Source organism: Monodelphis domestica, chromosome 4 (assembly GCF_027887165.1).
Source record: "Monodelphis domestica isolate mMonDom1 chromosome 4, mMonDom1.pri, whole genome shotgun sequence".
NCBI classification, from domain to species: domain Eukaryota; kingdom Metazoa; phylum Chordata; class Mammalia; order Didelphimorphia; family Didelphidae; genus Monodelphis; species Monodelphis domestica.
The window spans coordinates 396,317,876-396,333,273 of NC_077230.1; the positions used below are offsets into that span (position 1 = coordinate 396,317,876).

The following is a 15,398-nucleotide window of genomic DNA, read 5'->3' on the forward strand; positions in this document are numbered from 1 at the left end:
CTAAGTAAATTAATTTTGAAAGGGTTGCCATTTTTATCATATTGGCTTGGACTACTCATGAACAAGTGATATTTTTCCATTTGTTTAGATCTGATTTTATTTGTCTGAAGTGTTTTGTAATTGTATTCATATAGTTCTTTGGCTTCTCTTGGCATGTAGACTCTCAAGTATTTTATATTATTGTCTACAGTTATTTTAAATGGAATTTCTCTTTTTATCTTTTCCTGCTGGATTTTGCTGATTTGTGTAGGTTTATTTTATATTCTGCAGCATTTGCTAAAATTGCAAATTATTTCAAGTAGTTTTTAAGTTGATTCTCTAAGTATACTATCACGGCATCTGCAAAGAGTAATAATTTTGTTTCTTCATTGCCCATTCTAATTTCTTTCTCTTCTCTTTTTGTTATACCTAGCATTTCTATGAGATTGAAGTATACTGGTGATGATGGACAGCCCTGCTTCACCCCTGATTTTATAGGGAAGGTTTCTATTTTATTCTCATTACAGTTAATCATTTTAAAGAAAGTTCCCTTTATTCTTATGCTTTCCAGTGGTTTTAATAGGAATGAGTATTGTACCTTGCAGAAAGTTTTTTATGCATCTCTTGAGATAATTATATGATTTTTTTGTCTTTGTGTTTACTCCTTACTTTGATGAAGAAATTTACTTATTATTTGTGATAGTCTTTTGTGTAACCAATGTCTGGTGGGAGGGAGCTAAACTGTCTATCGTAAATTAAATGGTACCCTCTCCTGGAGAGATCTCATGGATTATCACACCCCTAAACTACAGATATTTGTAGTGACTTGACAAGAAGTTCCTGGATCCAGCCTGTGCTTTTCCAGCTAGACAAGAAGGCATGACTCTTCTTTTTCTTATCACACTAATGAAAATCCAATTCTCCTTTGGCGGTAGAGTGGGTCAGCTTTCAGATAAGATGTCTATCTATGACCTACCTTTTCCAGCCATATTAGACAGCTATCAACCACATATGTCTGATATTAGCAAGAATCCAAGCCATTTTTAACTAATTGGACCCAAGCACACCACCAAGTGCCTACTGTGTCCCAGGCAGCAGGGGTGGCACACAATAAGGGATATGATCTTGCCTCAATCTCCTCCTTTGTAAAATAAGAAAATTGAACTAAATATACTCTGAGGTCCTACTGATCTCTAGGGAGTTTGCACAGTTAGTAAATGACAGAAAGGAGCTACAAAGAACTGAATCACTTTGGCTCCCTTCTCTCTCATACCCACACCCCCATATCACTGCACCCACAAAACCCAGAAAAGTGACAAATACTTCTCTGGGGAGCCTAGTACTTTGGAATCAAGTAAGTGACATGAACCTATGTCTCCTGACTCCCAGTTCAGTGCTGGTTGGGCATCCCAGCAAGAAGCCAAGTGGGATAACAAAATAATAAAATAAAAAGAACTTACAGCAACAAAAAAAAATTTTTTTAAAGAACAAATCCAGAAACTCTAGATTTGAATCCAGACCCTGCTACTTTACTAGTCATGTAACCTTGCTTCTCTATATCTATAAAACAGTGCCTATTACATAGTGCTTGATCAATGCTTATTGATTGAAGGAGACTCTTCTATGGGAGAATGCACTGGGATCATAAATTTATAGCTAGAAGGATACTTTTGTGCTATCAAATCTGACTCTTTTATTTTACAGATGAAGAAATTAAGGCTCAGGGAAGTTAATCTAGGTTAATCCAGACCAATCATGGGTAGTAAATAGCAGAGGTAGGATTTGAACCTGGAACTTTGACTTCAAGTGCATTGTGTTTATCATTGTATCTAAATTCTGCGGTTTCTCTTCCTGCTCTCAATTCTCTCGGCAGGTAAAGCATTATGGGTCTGAAACTAGCAATATCCTGAGTCTCCTCCCTATTCCCAAATGAGATCACCATAGTGGAGGCAAGAGAGACCTAATATTGGTACACGATGATGCTCTTCAAAGCACTCTGGGATATTCATGATAACCTTCTCCTCAAAATGATGAATCACTTTCTACTTCTTCAGATAATCTCTAATAATTTTCAACTGGTGAAAGAGTGTGTGTGTGTGTGTGTGTGTGTGTGTGTGTGTGTGTGTGTCGTGGGGTGAGGTTGTCTATGCAAACACAATTTAGCTTTATTAGAGGGGAGGGGTACTGCTGTTAAGTGCTTTGCCCTCTTTCCAAATAGTTTGCTAGACTGAGGGTTTGTGGGTAATGATAAGAAATGTTGAGGGTAGCTAAGTGAATCAGTAGACTGAGAACCAGATCCTGGGTTCAAATCTGGCCTCAGACACTTCCTAGCTGTGTGACCCTGGGCAAGTCACTTGACCTCCATTGCCTGGCCCTTCCAACTCTTCTTCCTTGGAAACAAAATCCTGTATTGATCCTAAGATGGAAGGTCAGGATTTAAAAAAAGGAAAAAAACAAAAACAGTGTTGGATATTTTTAAGATTACTAGTGGGAGCCTGAGAAGGGAAGCAGGTCAGACTCAGTAAGAGGTAGCTCAGAGCAAGATCATTAGCTAGACTCACAAGGTGGGCCAAAGCAGGATCCAATCAGAGCAGCCTGATAGCTGCCAACTACACCCTGAAAAAATGGGGTCATTCAAGCCCCCCTGTCCCATGAGTTCCTGAGCCTGACACAGGCTAGTTTCACACAGGGCAGGTGTAATGGACGGTTGTTTTTTCCACTTGGTTTCCCAAAAAGACAATCAGCAGGGAGGAGAGAATAATTAATTTCTTCACAGTTGGGCTGATTCATCTCTTCCCCTGATTTACCCCTACCCTGTTGTGTGTGACTCCAGACCCAGAGGGAACTGAATCACTTTGCCTCTCTGCTCTTGCACACACACACACACACACACACACACACACACACACACACACACACACACACTGTACCATTGCACTCACTCACCCTACAGAGGTGACAAGCACTTCTCTAGGGAACTCGGTGCTTTGGAATCCAACCCTTTACCACACTTGCCCAGTTTCTAGAGAAATGGATCCTAGAATTAAAACCCAAAATTCTCAGGGGAGGCATTGAATCTCTTTCTTCCAATTATTTGGTTTTCTATCTTCCCTCATAGAGGGAGGAAAACGCAATTAAACTGGTTCAGATTTCCAGTAGTGGAGCAGGGGAGCCTAATAAATAAAAGAGTATTCTCATAGGACAGTAATGATGAACCTTTTGGAGACAGAGTGCTGGGCAACTGCCCCCACACCACCCCCTAGATTGAGAGCCATTCTCCCCTTACCCTATACAGGGGATGGAGGAAGTTCTCCCATTGGGCTGCTGGACAGAGGGACAGGTGAAGTGAGGAATATCCTCAACAAATGCAGAGAGGGGGAGGGGAGTGGCCTGAATGTTCCACTCCCCTCCAGCTCTGCCACCTGTGAACCACCCACCTTACCCACTGTGCACTCCCATTGGGCCCCTGGGCAGAGGGGTGCAGGATATGAAAAAATGTCAGCAGATGTGGTAGAGAGGCAGAGGGGAGCAGCTCTGCCCAAGTCCCTCTACCTTTCTAGTAATGAACTCAGGGAGGTGGGTGCCAAGTGCCCACAGAAAATGCTCTATGTGCCATTTTTGGCACCCATGCCATAGGTTCACCATCACTGTCATAGGAGTTAAAGCTGGAAGGGAGGCCATCCAGTCCATGCCAGCCCACCCTGATTTTGCAAATGAGGAAGCCTAAGCCCAGAGAGGTGAAACAATTTGCCCAACGTCACATAGTTAAGCTCCTAAGGCTAGATTTGAACCCAAGTTCTCCTGAGTCCAATCCCAGTGCTTTATCCCCTATCCCACAATGCTAGACTCCTCTCTCTCTCTCTCTCCCTATAACCTCTGTCCCAGTTAATGTAGATCACTTGTATGACTTATTTTTTAATTTAGTTGATTCAGGAAGCTGCCCCCATTAGGGAAGAAATCTTCAACAAAAGTGGATCAAGGATTGGCCTTGAAAAAGATGGGTGATTGAGCACAGTGCCTTTTCCCACAAACCCCATGTTGCTGCACTAACAGCTCCTAATGAAAACAGAAGCTATCTGTTGGACAAACAAAACACAGGGTGGCAAATAGATCTGTCAAAACAGTCCCTGTCTACTCATTAGGATATTAGCCTCAGGAAATACACAACTCAGGAAGAGAGACAACTCATTTTCTGGGGAAAATCTCTGATTATCTCTATGTCTCTTAGACCTCTAGGGAAGCTTTTCATATTGTCCTCCCCAACTTTTTTTTTATCGATAATGCATAGGGAAATTGGGAGGGGGCACTAAAATTAGTAAAAATTCCATTTATTTAAATTTCAATTAAATAAAAGAGATGAGGCAGCTCTGCCTTGCCTGAGAATACCATATGAGCAATGGACTGACCCACTTCAGGTTTTTAAGTCTATCTCTCTCTCCTCAGCTTCAATAAAGCTAGTCAAGTAAGGGCCCTATTGGGAATAGTCTTGGGAATGGATTCTTGGCCACTCTTCCCATCCTCAGTCTAAAGGGAATGGGGCAAAATGGATGAGATCAAGAAAGTGCACTATAAAAAGCCAAGTGATGAAAATACCCAGCAAGAATGAGATGCAAAATCAGGGTAGGAACTCGGGGTCACTTGGGGACATCTTTGAAGGGGTAGGAAAGGATGGACATCCTTGGCCTTGGTCTCGAACCCTTCCTCTCCATTGCTTCCAATGTTCCATGTGCTTCACTTTTCATCACCACTGTCATCTGAGCCAAGAGCGGGTTGGTGAGGCAATCAATGGGGCTGCTTGGGGAGTAGTCAGGTAAGGGAAGAGGAAGAACAGGCATCCTTCAGATACCAGTTCAAATCCTACATTCCGAAAGACCCCTCAGTGCTAGAGATAGTCTCCCATGTACTCTGTCTACATCTTAGACACACATAGTTGTTTGAATGTTGTTTCCCCTTTGGATTATAAGCTTCCTGAAGGCAAGGGTTGGTTTTGCCTTTCTTGTTATGCCCATCACTTAGCATATCATTTGCTATCATTAAGGATGCTTGGTATTGTATCCATTCAGACAGTCAAGGACTTTGTTTTCTGCAGCTCTACATAAGAACAGCAACTTATACCTTGTAATAAATGCTTCATGACTTGACTTGTTAGGACACACCATCTGGAATAGGGGATAGTCAGTCATTTGAACAAGAAGCATTTATTAAATATTTGCTATGTACCAGGAACTGAGTGTTTCTCCTCTCATCCATTTGTCCTGTTATCCTATTCAAAGAATGATAAGACAACACAAAGAAGTCTAGCTCTGGAGTTAGAAGGTATGGGTTCAAATTCTGTCTTTGTGCTATATGACCTTAGGCAAGTCACCTCCATGAGTCCTGGATTCCTCATCTGTACAAAGAGGGGGCTAAATTAAAGGGCCTTTCAGGTCCCTTTTAGTTCTACATCTATAACTCTTTGTGGAATTAGAAGGGACCATAGGAAATTTGATCCAGCCTCCTCAATTTATAGATTAATTAATTGTTAGGCTTGGGAGAAGCCTTATTAGACAAATGAAATCTAATCTATTCAGTTGACAAATTAGGAAATTGGAGTCCCAAGTCACTCAGCTGCTTAATGATAGAAGCTGAACTCAGATCCAGTTCTCCTTATTGCTTTTCTATTATAGCATACTATCTGTTTATCTCCCCATTCTCCATGTATACTCACCCGTAGTTCTAGAGGATGGAGGGAAAGGCAAGGTAGGGCAAAGGATGAAGTCACCCCAACTTATAACTTACAATTTTAATTAATATAAATAATTAAATTTATAATGTAATTTTTAAAAATTAATTAATGTAATCTTGCTAACTTGGTGCTGAGCTCTGTTGTTTCTAGGCTGCTGAAAGAATAGAAGTACAGTCAGCACCCTCTAAATGTGGGAGCCTAAAGTTAAGCCCCGGATATCCCAACTTAATTATGGCTCCAACGAAATGTACCTCCTATGTTGTGTAATTTAAATCTGTTACCCTAAAAACTATGATCCCCCATATGAATAGGGATATAAACTCTAAATGATCACCCTAGTACAATTATCAACAATATGGAAATAGGTCTTGATCAATGACGCATGTAAAACCCAGTGGAATTGCTTGTTGGCTCCGGGAGGGGGTGGAAGGAGCAGAGGGAAAGAACATGAATCATGGAACCATGGGAAAATATTCTAAATTAACTAATTAAATAAAATTTTAAAAAAAACTACGATCCCCGGCAAAACTATGATTCTCAGCATCCTACTCTCTTCCTGTCTTTACATGCTGATGTAGACAAGAGATAAATTCGGTGTAGTTCCATCTCTTGGCCAGTATGATCTCTTAGCTACAGCTTTGACCTTATCAAGAATAATCTCACAGCTTTCATTTTCCTTCTACAAGAAGGGTTCAGGTAGGCTCTTTTCTGCAAAATGGAAAGAACAACTCCCAGAATTCAAATCTGGAAAACTGTCTAAATTGACATTCTTTCCCCCATAAAGAGACCTACTACAAAAGATTAACTGAAGCCAGTGGAGTATATAGGTATAGAAAACTGAGTCAGAGCCCAGGGAGTGCTGGTAGATGTTTAATAATGATCTCTCTGAAAAAAAAAATAAATGAATGTAGTCAAATTATCTTGTTTAGTCTGCTGGTAAATATTCAACAAATACCTCCTTGAAAAAAAACAAATTCATGCAGTTACACAATTTTAAGTTTAATCTGAATTACTAATATTTTTATACATCTATCATTGGCAAACCTTTTAGAGATTGCATGCCCAAAATTCACCTTTAATCTGCCTGTGAGCCACACACACACACACACACACACACACACACACTTTACCCCAGCCAGCAGAGGGAGGAAATGATTGCATTCAGCTGCTGGGTAGAGGGGAGGGTGGGCAAGTGAACATTATTCCCAGGCATGGTGGAGAGGGGGAAGAGAGCAGCCCCCTCTGGTATGCTGGGCCACACGTATCACATCTTTGTCAATGCCAGCAGTCAACAAAATAATAAATGAGGCCCTGATTGGTTGTGTTTTCCCATTTCTGAGGTATAAATGTTTACCCTGAAATTTTAACAATAGGCTCTCTTGAGCCTATGTGGGCTGATTCCAATACAACCTTGGTCAGAACTGACAAGACAGCCTGGTTTTCAATTTATTTTCATTCACTCATTATTTTTCAAAACATTTTCAATCTATTAACTGGTTTTGCTGTGATTCTTTTTCCTATTTAAAAGACATCTTTAGAAGGGGGAGACTCTGAGAAGGGGCAGAAGGAGAAATACAGGGGAAATGTAGGGGATAGAAAATAAAAGATTTCAGTAAAACCCTACTTTTTATAAACCCTCACCTTCCATCTTGGAATCAATACTACACATTAGTTCCAAAGTAAAAGAGTAGTAAGGACTATGCAGTGGGGGTTAAATGACTTGCCCAGGATTACACAGGTAGAAAGTATCTGAAGTTTTAATTTGATTTGATTCAATTTGCACCCAGGACTTCTCATCTCTGGGCCTCGTTCTCCATCCACTAAGCCACCTAACTGCCCTTAATTTATTATTTTTTAATCAAGGGGTTGAATTGGCTTCTAAATATCCTTCCAGCTTTCAGTCTGTGGTCCTACTAAGTGCTTACATGCAATGTGAAGAGTAACAAAGAGCCAATGAATGATAAGCTTCGATCCATTGCAATGACCAACCTTGGGCCCACTCTCCCTCACATTACATAGGAAGAAATAAGCTTCAGGGAGGTTATGATCCACCCAAGATCACATAAATTGCAAGCATCAGAGATGAGTTCTGAACCTCAAGTCCTCTGACTAGAACCAGTGCTCTCTCCATTGAACCACACTGTCTCGAGTGACAAAAATGATGAAACAACAATAATAATACTTTAAAATGGAAGTAACCAAACACCTACAATCAAATGAAAAGGTACATCACCTATTGACATTGTTTAATCAAACACCAAAAGGGTTATTTAGATACTGTTTGACCTCGTTTAAATCATTCAAGCCAACTCTAACCAGCCACTTGAACTTTAACTGTCTGTGTCCTTTGAATAAGTGAAATGAGCCTCAAGTCCCCAATCCTTCAGAAGCATCTCTATCAACTGTGCCTTAAGGGGGGGGGGGTCAGTGATCCCAAGTGAAAAACCATTACACTCCCTCCCTCAGCAAGGAAAAGCCTTCACAACCTAGCTCCTGCCTACCTTTCCAGGCTCCTGATTTCACACTTCTCCTCTCCTCTCCTCTACATTTCAGTCAAATGAACTTTTTGTCAGTTGTTCTCTGATCTAGGCATTCCACCTCCTCTCTCTGTTCCTTTTCACTGGCTCTTCCAGAGGGGGGGGTGGAGGCACAGAGAGAGAGAAATGGAGGAAGAGAGAGAGAGGGAGGGAGGGAGAGAGAGGGGAGAGAAAGAGGGAGAGAGAGACACAGAGAGAGAAGGAGAGACACAGAGAGAAAGGGAGAGACAGAGAGGGAGGGAGAGAGAGAGGGAGAGACACAGAGAGAAAGGGAGAGACAGAGAGGGAGGGAGGGAGAGAGAGAGAGAGACAGAGAGAGAAAGAGGGAGAGAGAGACAGAGAGAGAGAGGGAGAGACACAGAGAGAAAGGGAGAGACAGAGAGGGAGGGAGGGAGAGAGGGGGGGGTGGGGAGACACAGAGAGAAAGGGAGAGACAGAGAGAAAGGGAGAGAGAGGGAGGGAGGGAGAAAGACAGAGAGAGAGAGACAGAGAGAGAGGGAGAGACATAGAGAGAAAGGGAGAGACAGAGAGAGGGAGGGAGGGAAAGAGAGGAGAGAGAGGGAGAGAAAGAAAGAGGAGGAGGGAGGGAGAGAGAGGAGAGAGAGGGAGAGAGGGAGGGAGAGAGAAAGAGAGAGAAAAGGAGAGAGGGAAGGAGGGAGATGAGGGAAAGAAAGAGGAAGAGAGAGAAAGCAATCCCTCTTCTCCTTTTACCTTTTAGATTCCTTGGCTTCTTTTCAAGGCTCAGCTCAAGCATCTACCTCTACAGAAAACCTTCCTCTTTACTCTCTCATATTGACTGCTGGGTATATACAAGGGATCCCCTGCCCTCTGATTCCAAGCTCCCTAAGAGGAAGTGTTTCTCATTGTCTCTGACTGGTACCTAGCACGGGTCCCATAGGACTTAAGATGCATTCAATGAGTGCTTGCTGAATTGAAGTGAGGATTGATCTGGCCTTCGAGGGCCCTCAGAGAAGGTGATTCCACAGTCTCTCCCTGAGGAAGCCCAGCTCAGGGTCAGACAAGCCTGCCTGTTGGGAATTTCTGTTGATCAGTCCCATTTCCCAAACGAACATCAAATGCAACCCCTTCTAGGCAAAAGTTCCTCTTTACAATATATTTGACATATGTTTGAAGATCTCCAGGAAGAGGGAATCCACCTCCTCCTGAAGGCTAGTTTATGCATCCTGTAGGAACCTAAGCCAAGATTTCATGTCTCCAGTAATGATATCATGTCTCCTAGAATTCAGAGACCAGGTGCTGTGTATGTTTGTGTCGTGTGCATGTGTGTGTATATGTGTGTCACACACAGACAGGTAAATTATAGGCAGATAGGTAGACAGATAAGTAGATGGTGGATCAATAGACAAGTGGGTAAATAAATGATAGGTAGAGAAAGACAGGCAAATAGACAGATAGATATAGATGAATAGATAGATGGATAGATAGATAAAGATAGATAGATAGGTGAGAGACAATAGGGAGAGAGAAGAGAAGAGAAGAGAAGAGAAGAGAAGAGAAGAGAAGAGAAGAGAAGAGAAGAGAAGAGAAGAGAAGAGAAGAGAAGAGAAGAGAAGAGAAGAGAAGAGAAGAGAAGAGAAGAGAAGAGAAGAGAAGAGAAGAGAAGAGAAGAGAAGAGAAGAGAAGGAGAAGGAAAAGGAAAAGGAAAAGGAAAAGAGACCCAGAGAGAGAGAGAGAGAGGGAGAGAGAGAGGGGGAAGGGGAAGAAGGGAGATAAAGGAGGAGAGGGGAGGGGGGAAGAAAAGGAAAGGAGGAGGAGTAGGGAGAGAGAGAGACAGAGAAGAAAGGAGAGGAGGAAATATGGAGAGAGGAAGAGGGGAAGGAGAAGAGGTCCAGAGAGGGAGAGAGGGAGAGGAGAGAGAAAAAGCATCCAGACCTATAATATCATCAGTGTCAGATACTCACTCCTCTCATGGAAGCTCTCTACACTGAAGCAAATTATACCCTTCTCCAAATTTATCAGTAGCATGGGACCCCCTAAAAGGATCAGTGACTTGCCCATGGTCACACAGTTCATGTGTGTCCAAGACAGAACTTGAATCCAGATTTTCCTGACCACACGGCCAGCCTTCTCTCCATTGGCTCACATGTAGACATAAGATATATGTAAAACACACACGTACATAATTTCCAATGTTAAGGGTTCTTCAAGCAATGAATATTTCTATATGTGTATTCCTCACCAAGTCTATCACATGGTAGACCTCTATAGATATGCACACATGTGTATGTGAATATGCATATATCTGAATGTTTGTGTGCATATATCTGTGTTTTTGTTACCTTTGTATATATACATATATGTGTGCTTGTGTGCATATTGAAGTATGTATTTTGCACTCCCATTACTCAAGAATCTCCAAAGACTCCCTATTGCCACTAGGATCAAATTTAAACTCCTTTGGGCACAGAAAGCTCCTTACAAGCTGATCCCCCCCACACACACACCTTTCTAGTCTATATAATACAGAAAAATTATTGCAGAATAGAATTAGAGGACATTCGCCCAACTAGGTCAAAGCTACAGGCTTGGTCTCAGGAAGCATCTCCTGAGAATTTCCTGTCCAATCTTCTATTCCCAGTATAGTCCAGCTTGGTATGGCTTCCATATTGTTTTTTACACTCCATTTTCCATCCCCGTGCCTTTGTACTTGCTGTTCTCTATCCCTCAGTCTTGGCATTCCCTTCCTCATCACCTCTCCCATTTGGAATTCCTGGTTTCCTACAAAACTCAGCACAAGTACTATCTTTTACACAATGCCTTTCCCAATTCCACCAGCTGCTGGTCTCTTCCCTCAAAAAAAAAAAACAAACAAACAAACAAAAAAACATTTTTTTAATTGGCAGCTAGGTGATATACTAGATAGAATATTAGATTTGGAGTCAGGAAGACCTGAATTCAAATCTTGCCTCAGCCTTTTCTTAGTTTTGTGAACCTAGGTAAGTCACTTCTCCACTGCCTGCCTCAGTGTCCTCATATGTAAAATGGAAATAATAATAACTATCTTTCGGGGTGATTATAAGACTGAAAATAAAAACCATATATAAAAATCAGATGAAATTTAATGTAATATATAAATATTATTACTATTATTGTATTTATTTTTTATGTATCATCTAAATGACATGTTTTTAAAACTCCTAGAGGAATAAAAGCTCCTTGAGGGCAAGAAACTGCCTCACATGTGTTTACGTATATCTTGAACTTAGCACAGTATTTTTGGCACATAGTAGGAACTCAGGATCATGGGATCATAGATTTAGAGCTAGAAGGAACCTTAACAATCATCTGATCCAGCCCCCTAATTTTATGGATAGTGAAACAGAGGTCCAGAAGGGTTAAGTAATTATATAAATGCTTGTTGACTGACCGATTTGCCATAAATAATATTTATGAAGTAGACTAGTGGGACCAGTGTGCACTGAGTCATCCACACTCTCTTACCTGATCCTCCAAAAGACCACATAGTTGTACTTCTAAGATGGCTGGTCAAGGCAGGGAATCCAAGTCAATAAACAAAGTCAACTTGACTTCTGCCCAAAAGCAACTACCCAAGCCATGTGGGAAAAGAATTCATTAAAGGACTAGGGAGAAATCCTTATAACGCAACTAAGGTCTGGAGCTTTAGGGTTGAAGCCCATGAAGCTGAATTCTTGAGTAATGAAAAAAACAATGGCAGTCCTAGAAAAGAGATTCGGTACATGCCTTCCTCCCTCATGGGAAAGAGGTGGAAAGTTACCAGGATGGAATATATTGTATATTATCACACAATGTACCAAATGCTTTTGCTTAACTGTTTTCCTTTGTCATAAAGGAAAGGTCCAGGGATAAGGAATGACAGAGAGATGAAGACACCAAGTAAATTTTCAAAGAATCCCTCCAATAAGAGCATCATTGCACAACCTTGAAAGCTTAAATATGAAAGTTGCTATTTGAAAACTTAAGTAGGAAAATGCCTAACTAACCCAAAATACCTCTTCCAAGGTTGACATTCTCTATGCCAAAGGTCAGGGAACCATGATCCACAATGAGAATTTGGCTGATTCCCCTCTCCCACTCCATTTGATCCCAATGAATATATGCATTTCAATTATCCAGGGAAAAAAGGCACAAAAAATATGGCAGAATTGAATTAAGGGACATTCCCAACAAGCCAAAGCTAGAGGCTTTGGAAGCATCTAATGAGAATTTAATTCCAAATCTTGGGAAATAGATTAAGTTCAAAGCTGATTGAGTTTTTGTTTTTTTCAAAACCCAACCAACCCTTCATATCCACCATAACATTCTTCTGCTCCATCACTTTTCATCCTGTTTCCAGGACACTTCTAGAATAAAGATCACATGGAGCTCCCCGATCAGAATACACACACGCATGCATCACAGGATCATAGATTTAGAGCTTGAAGAGATGTCAGAGGTCATGCATTCAACCCCCTTCTTTTATATAGAAGGAAAAGCCATAGAGGTTAAAAGACTTGCCCAAGGTCACTCAGGTAGTAAGTGGCAAAGGTGTGATCTGAACCCAGGTCTTCAAGTCTCCAAATCCAGACCTCCTTCCAGTGAGCCATCTTGCCAGATGACATGCTTCTCTTTCCAGTTGAAGCCACCAATGCTTTTGCTCTTACACATATGCACACATACACACACACACATGCACACTTTCCTACCTGCCTCCATAAGTTGGCACTGTTGACCAAAGACATGGGAGAAGGTCCCAGAAGCTGGAGTGGAGGTCATCAGCATGGAGTCCCCGGCTCTCTCCTCCTTGGCTGTCATGGTGGCTGTGGTCGTCCTGTATGGGGCACCCTCGCTGTGTCCTGCACATCCACAGGACATCACAGGGCTGGCACCAATGTGCCCTGATCGGCCCCCAGGCAGGTGTAAAGGGAGAGAAGGGCCCAGATGATATGCAGAAGCAGCCTCTGGAACCTTCAGGGAAGCCTTCAGTTCAATCCAGCCCAAACAAACGCCTGAGCATCTCTCAGACTTGCTGCCCCCTCTCTTCCAGAATCTCAAGCAATGATGCCCACTCAAGGAAAAATAATAGCAATAAAAACTGAGGCAAGCTTGGTGCCAGCCGGAGGAGGGATTGGGGAGGTTTCTAATTGCCCAGAATCGGGGTCCTGCCTCCTCCAGTAGCCCCTTTGCCCAAGCTGCAAGGCCAGCAGGTTAGTGGCTGACGCGGAAAGGGTCCTGAGCCTAGAAGGTTTGAAAGTTCAGCCCTGGGGCTGGCGATGCGAGCTCAGCTGCCCCGGGCTCCTTTCTCCCTCCCGCTGCCTGTCTAGGTGAAATGTGTGTTTTGGGCTGGGGGAAAGGTGATCTTCTTGGCGCTGGAAGGAAGCCACCTCCGGGATCGGGGGTCCCCCACGCCCAAAACAGTGGCTGGTCCAGCCGATGCTGTGCGTGAGTGTCTGCCTCTGTCTGTCTCTGTCTCTCTGCCCCACTGAATTCAGCAGCAGCAGCAGCAGCAGCAATCCGCAGTAGGCACTAGACAGCCTCTTGGCTGGCAGCCTGGGCTAATCCTTCCCTACGAAATTGTGTTCTCACTCCCTCTCCTGCTCCTCCCCTCCCCCTCAGGCAGGAGGAAGAGATGGAGGGAGGTGTTGTCAAATAAGGACTCCTCCGACCTTCTGCAGTTTATCCCCGTCTTCCCCACATCCACCCCTTTTCCATGATGCAAAATGCTGTTACTTGGAGATGTGCAGCCGGTGAGCCCAGCCAGGGGAAGTGCTAACTCAGCCCGGGCAGGCGGGCAAAGCTGGCTGCTGCTTTAACCTGTTCGTGCCCAGCAACTCCAGGAGCCCGCTTGGCAGCACAAAAAGGTACGGCGCCAGCGGAGGGACTACCCTGAGGACTGCGAAGCAACAGCCGCGGACAGGAGGGGTCAGGCAGGAGGGGCGGCGAGTGCATCTGTCTACCCGAGGCGCTTCAGGCCAAAGCCAGACTTCCTGGATGCCACCCCTCCCCCATCTCTCCAGGTCAGCTTCTAGCTCCGAAAGGAACCTGGGAAGGCTCCCCACCTAGTGACCAAGAGGGGCTTTCCTCGAAGCCTCCCAGCATCTGTTCCAGTCACCGCAGGGGCTTTCCAGTGCCAGACCAGCTGCTGATTGCAAGGATGCTAAGTTTAGAGAGGCTGCATCAGCAGAGGCCAGGAAGCCAGTGGTGTTCTGGCGAAATTCAGTTGCTCCCCTTCATGGGCACCAAAAGAGAAGAAAGGGGTCCAGAGCCGCCTCCCACAGGTCCAGGGATTCGAGCTCTTCTGGAAAAGGAGGGGTGGGTTTTCAAATGAAGAAGGGAAGCCTGTCAACCATCAAGCACATCAAAATGCTCCTACCACTACTAAGAAGGAAAATGCAAATTAAAACATCTCTGGGTTTCCAACAGTATGGCAATGAGGACAAGAGAGGAAGAAGACACTTGTTGGAGGGGCCGGGGAAAGATAGGCACATCAAGGCATTGGATGTTGGTGATGCTGTAGAGTAGTCCTACCATTCTGGAACACATTTTGCAACTCTACTTTCTGAGTCAGTAAAGTGGGCCATACACTTTGACCTAGCAACACCACTATTGAACATGACCTCAAGGAAGTCAAAGACAGAGGGAAAGGACCTACATAATTAGATCATTTCTTTATGTTGTAGCAAAGAAAATGGTGGTCCATCAGTTGGGAAAGGCTGAACAAATTGTGAGATAGATATATACATACACACATATATAAATATATATACCCATGCTTAAATATATGTGCTCGTACATATATGCATGCATAAATACACACCTATATAGATATATGCACCTATGGATACATGTATAAATACATGCACATGTGTATGGCTATTATAGAAATTCATATAGACACATAAATACATGCATACACCATACATGCATGTATACATAAATATATACACACAAACATAGGTGTGTTCATAAGTACATCTACATGTACCTAGATTCATATATAAATACATGTACACATACACACAATGCATGTATGCATAAATACATATGTGTTATGGACATTCTAGCTCCTACATAGATTTGTATGAACTGAGTCAGAGTAAAGTACATAGATCCAGGAGAATAATCCACACAATGACCACAATGAAGTACATGGAAATTCTAAAGGATTATAAATTTTG

At 42.9% G+C, this 15,398-nt stretch overlaps 1 protein-coding gene across 1 annotated transcript in view; it reads right to left on the bottom strand.

Annotated features, from left to right (window-relative positions):
* Nucleotides 1-14,013, bottom strand: part of KAZN (kazrin, periplakin interacting protein) — a 1,589,619-nt gene extending 1,575,606 nt beyond the window's left edge. Inside the window, exon 1 of the mRNA XM_056825274.1 lies at nucleotides 12,927-14,013. Coding sequence (XP_056681252.1) covers nucleotides 12,927-13,095 — 169 coding nt within the window. The 5' untranslated portion in view covers nucleotides 13,096-14,013. The remainder of the gene's footprint in view (nucleotides 1-12,926) is intronic.
* Between the last annotated feature and the right edge of the window lie 1,385 nt (nucleotides 14,014-15,398).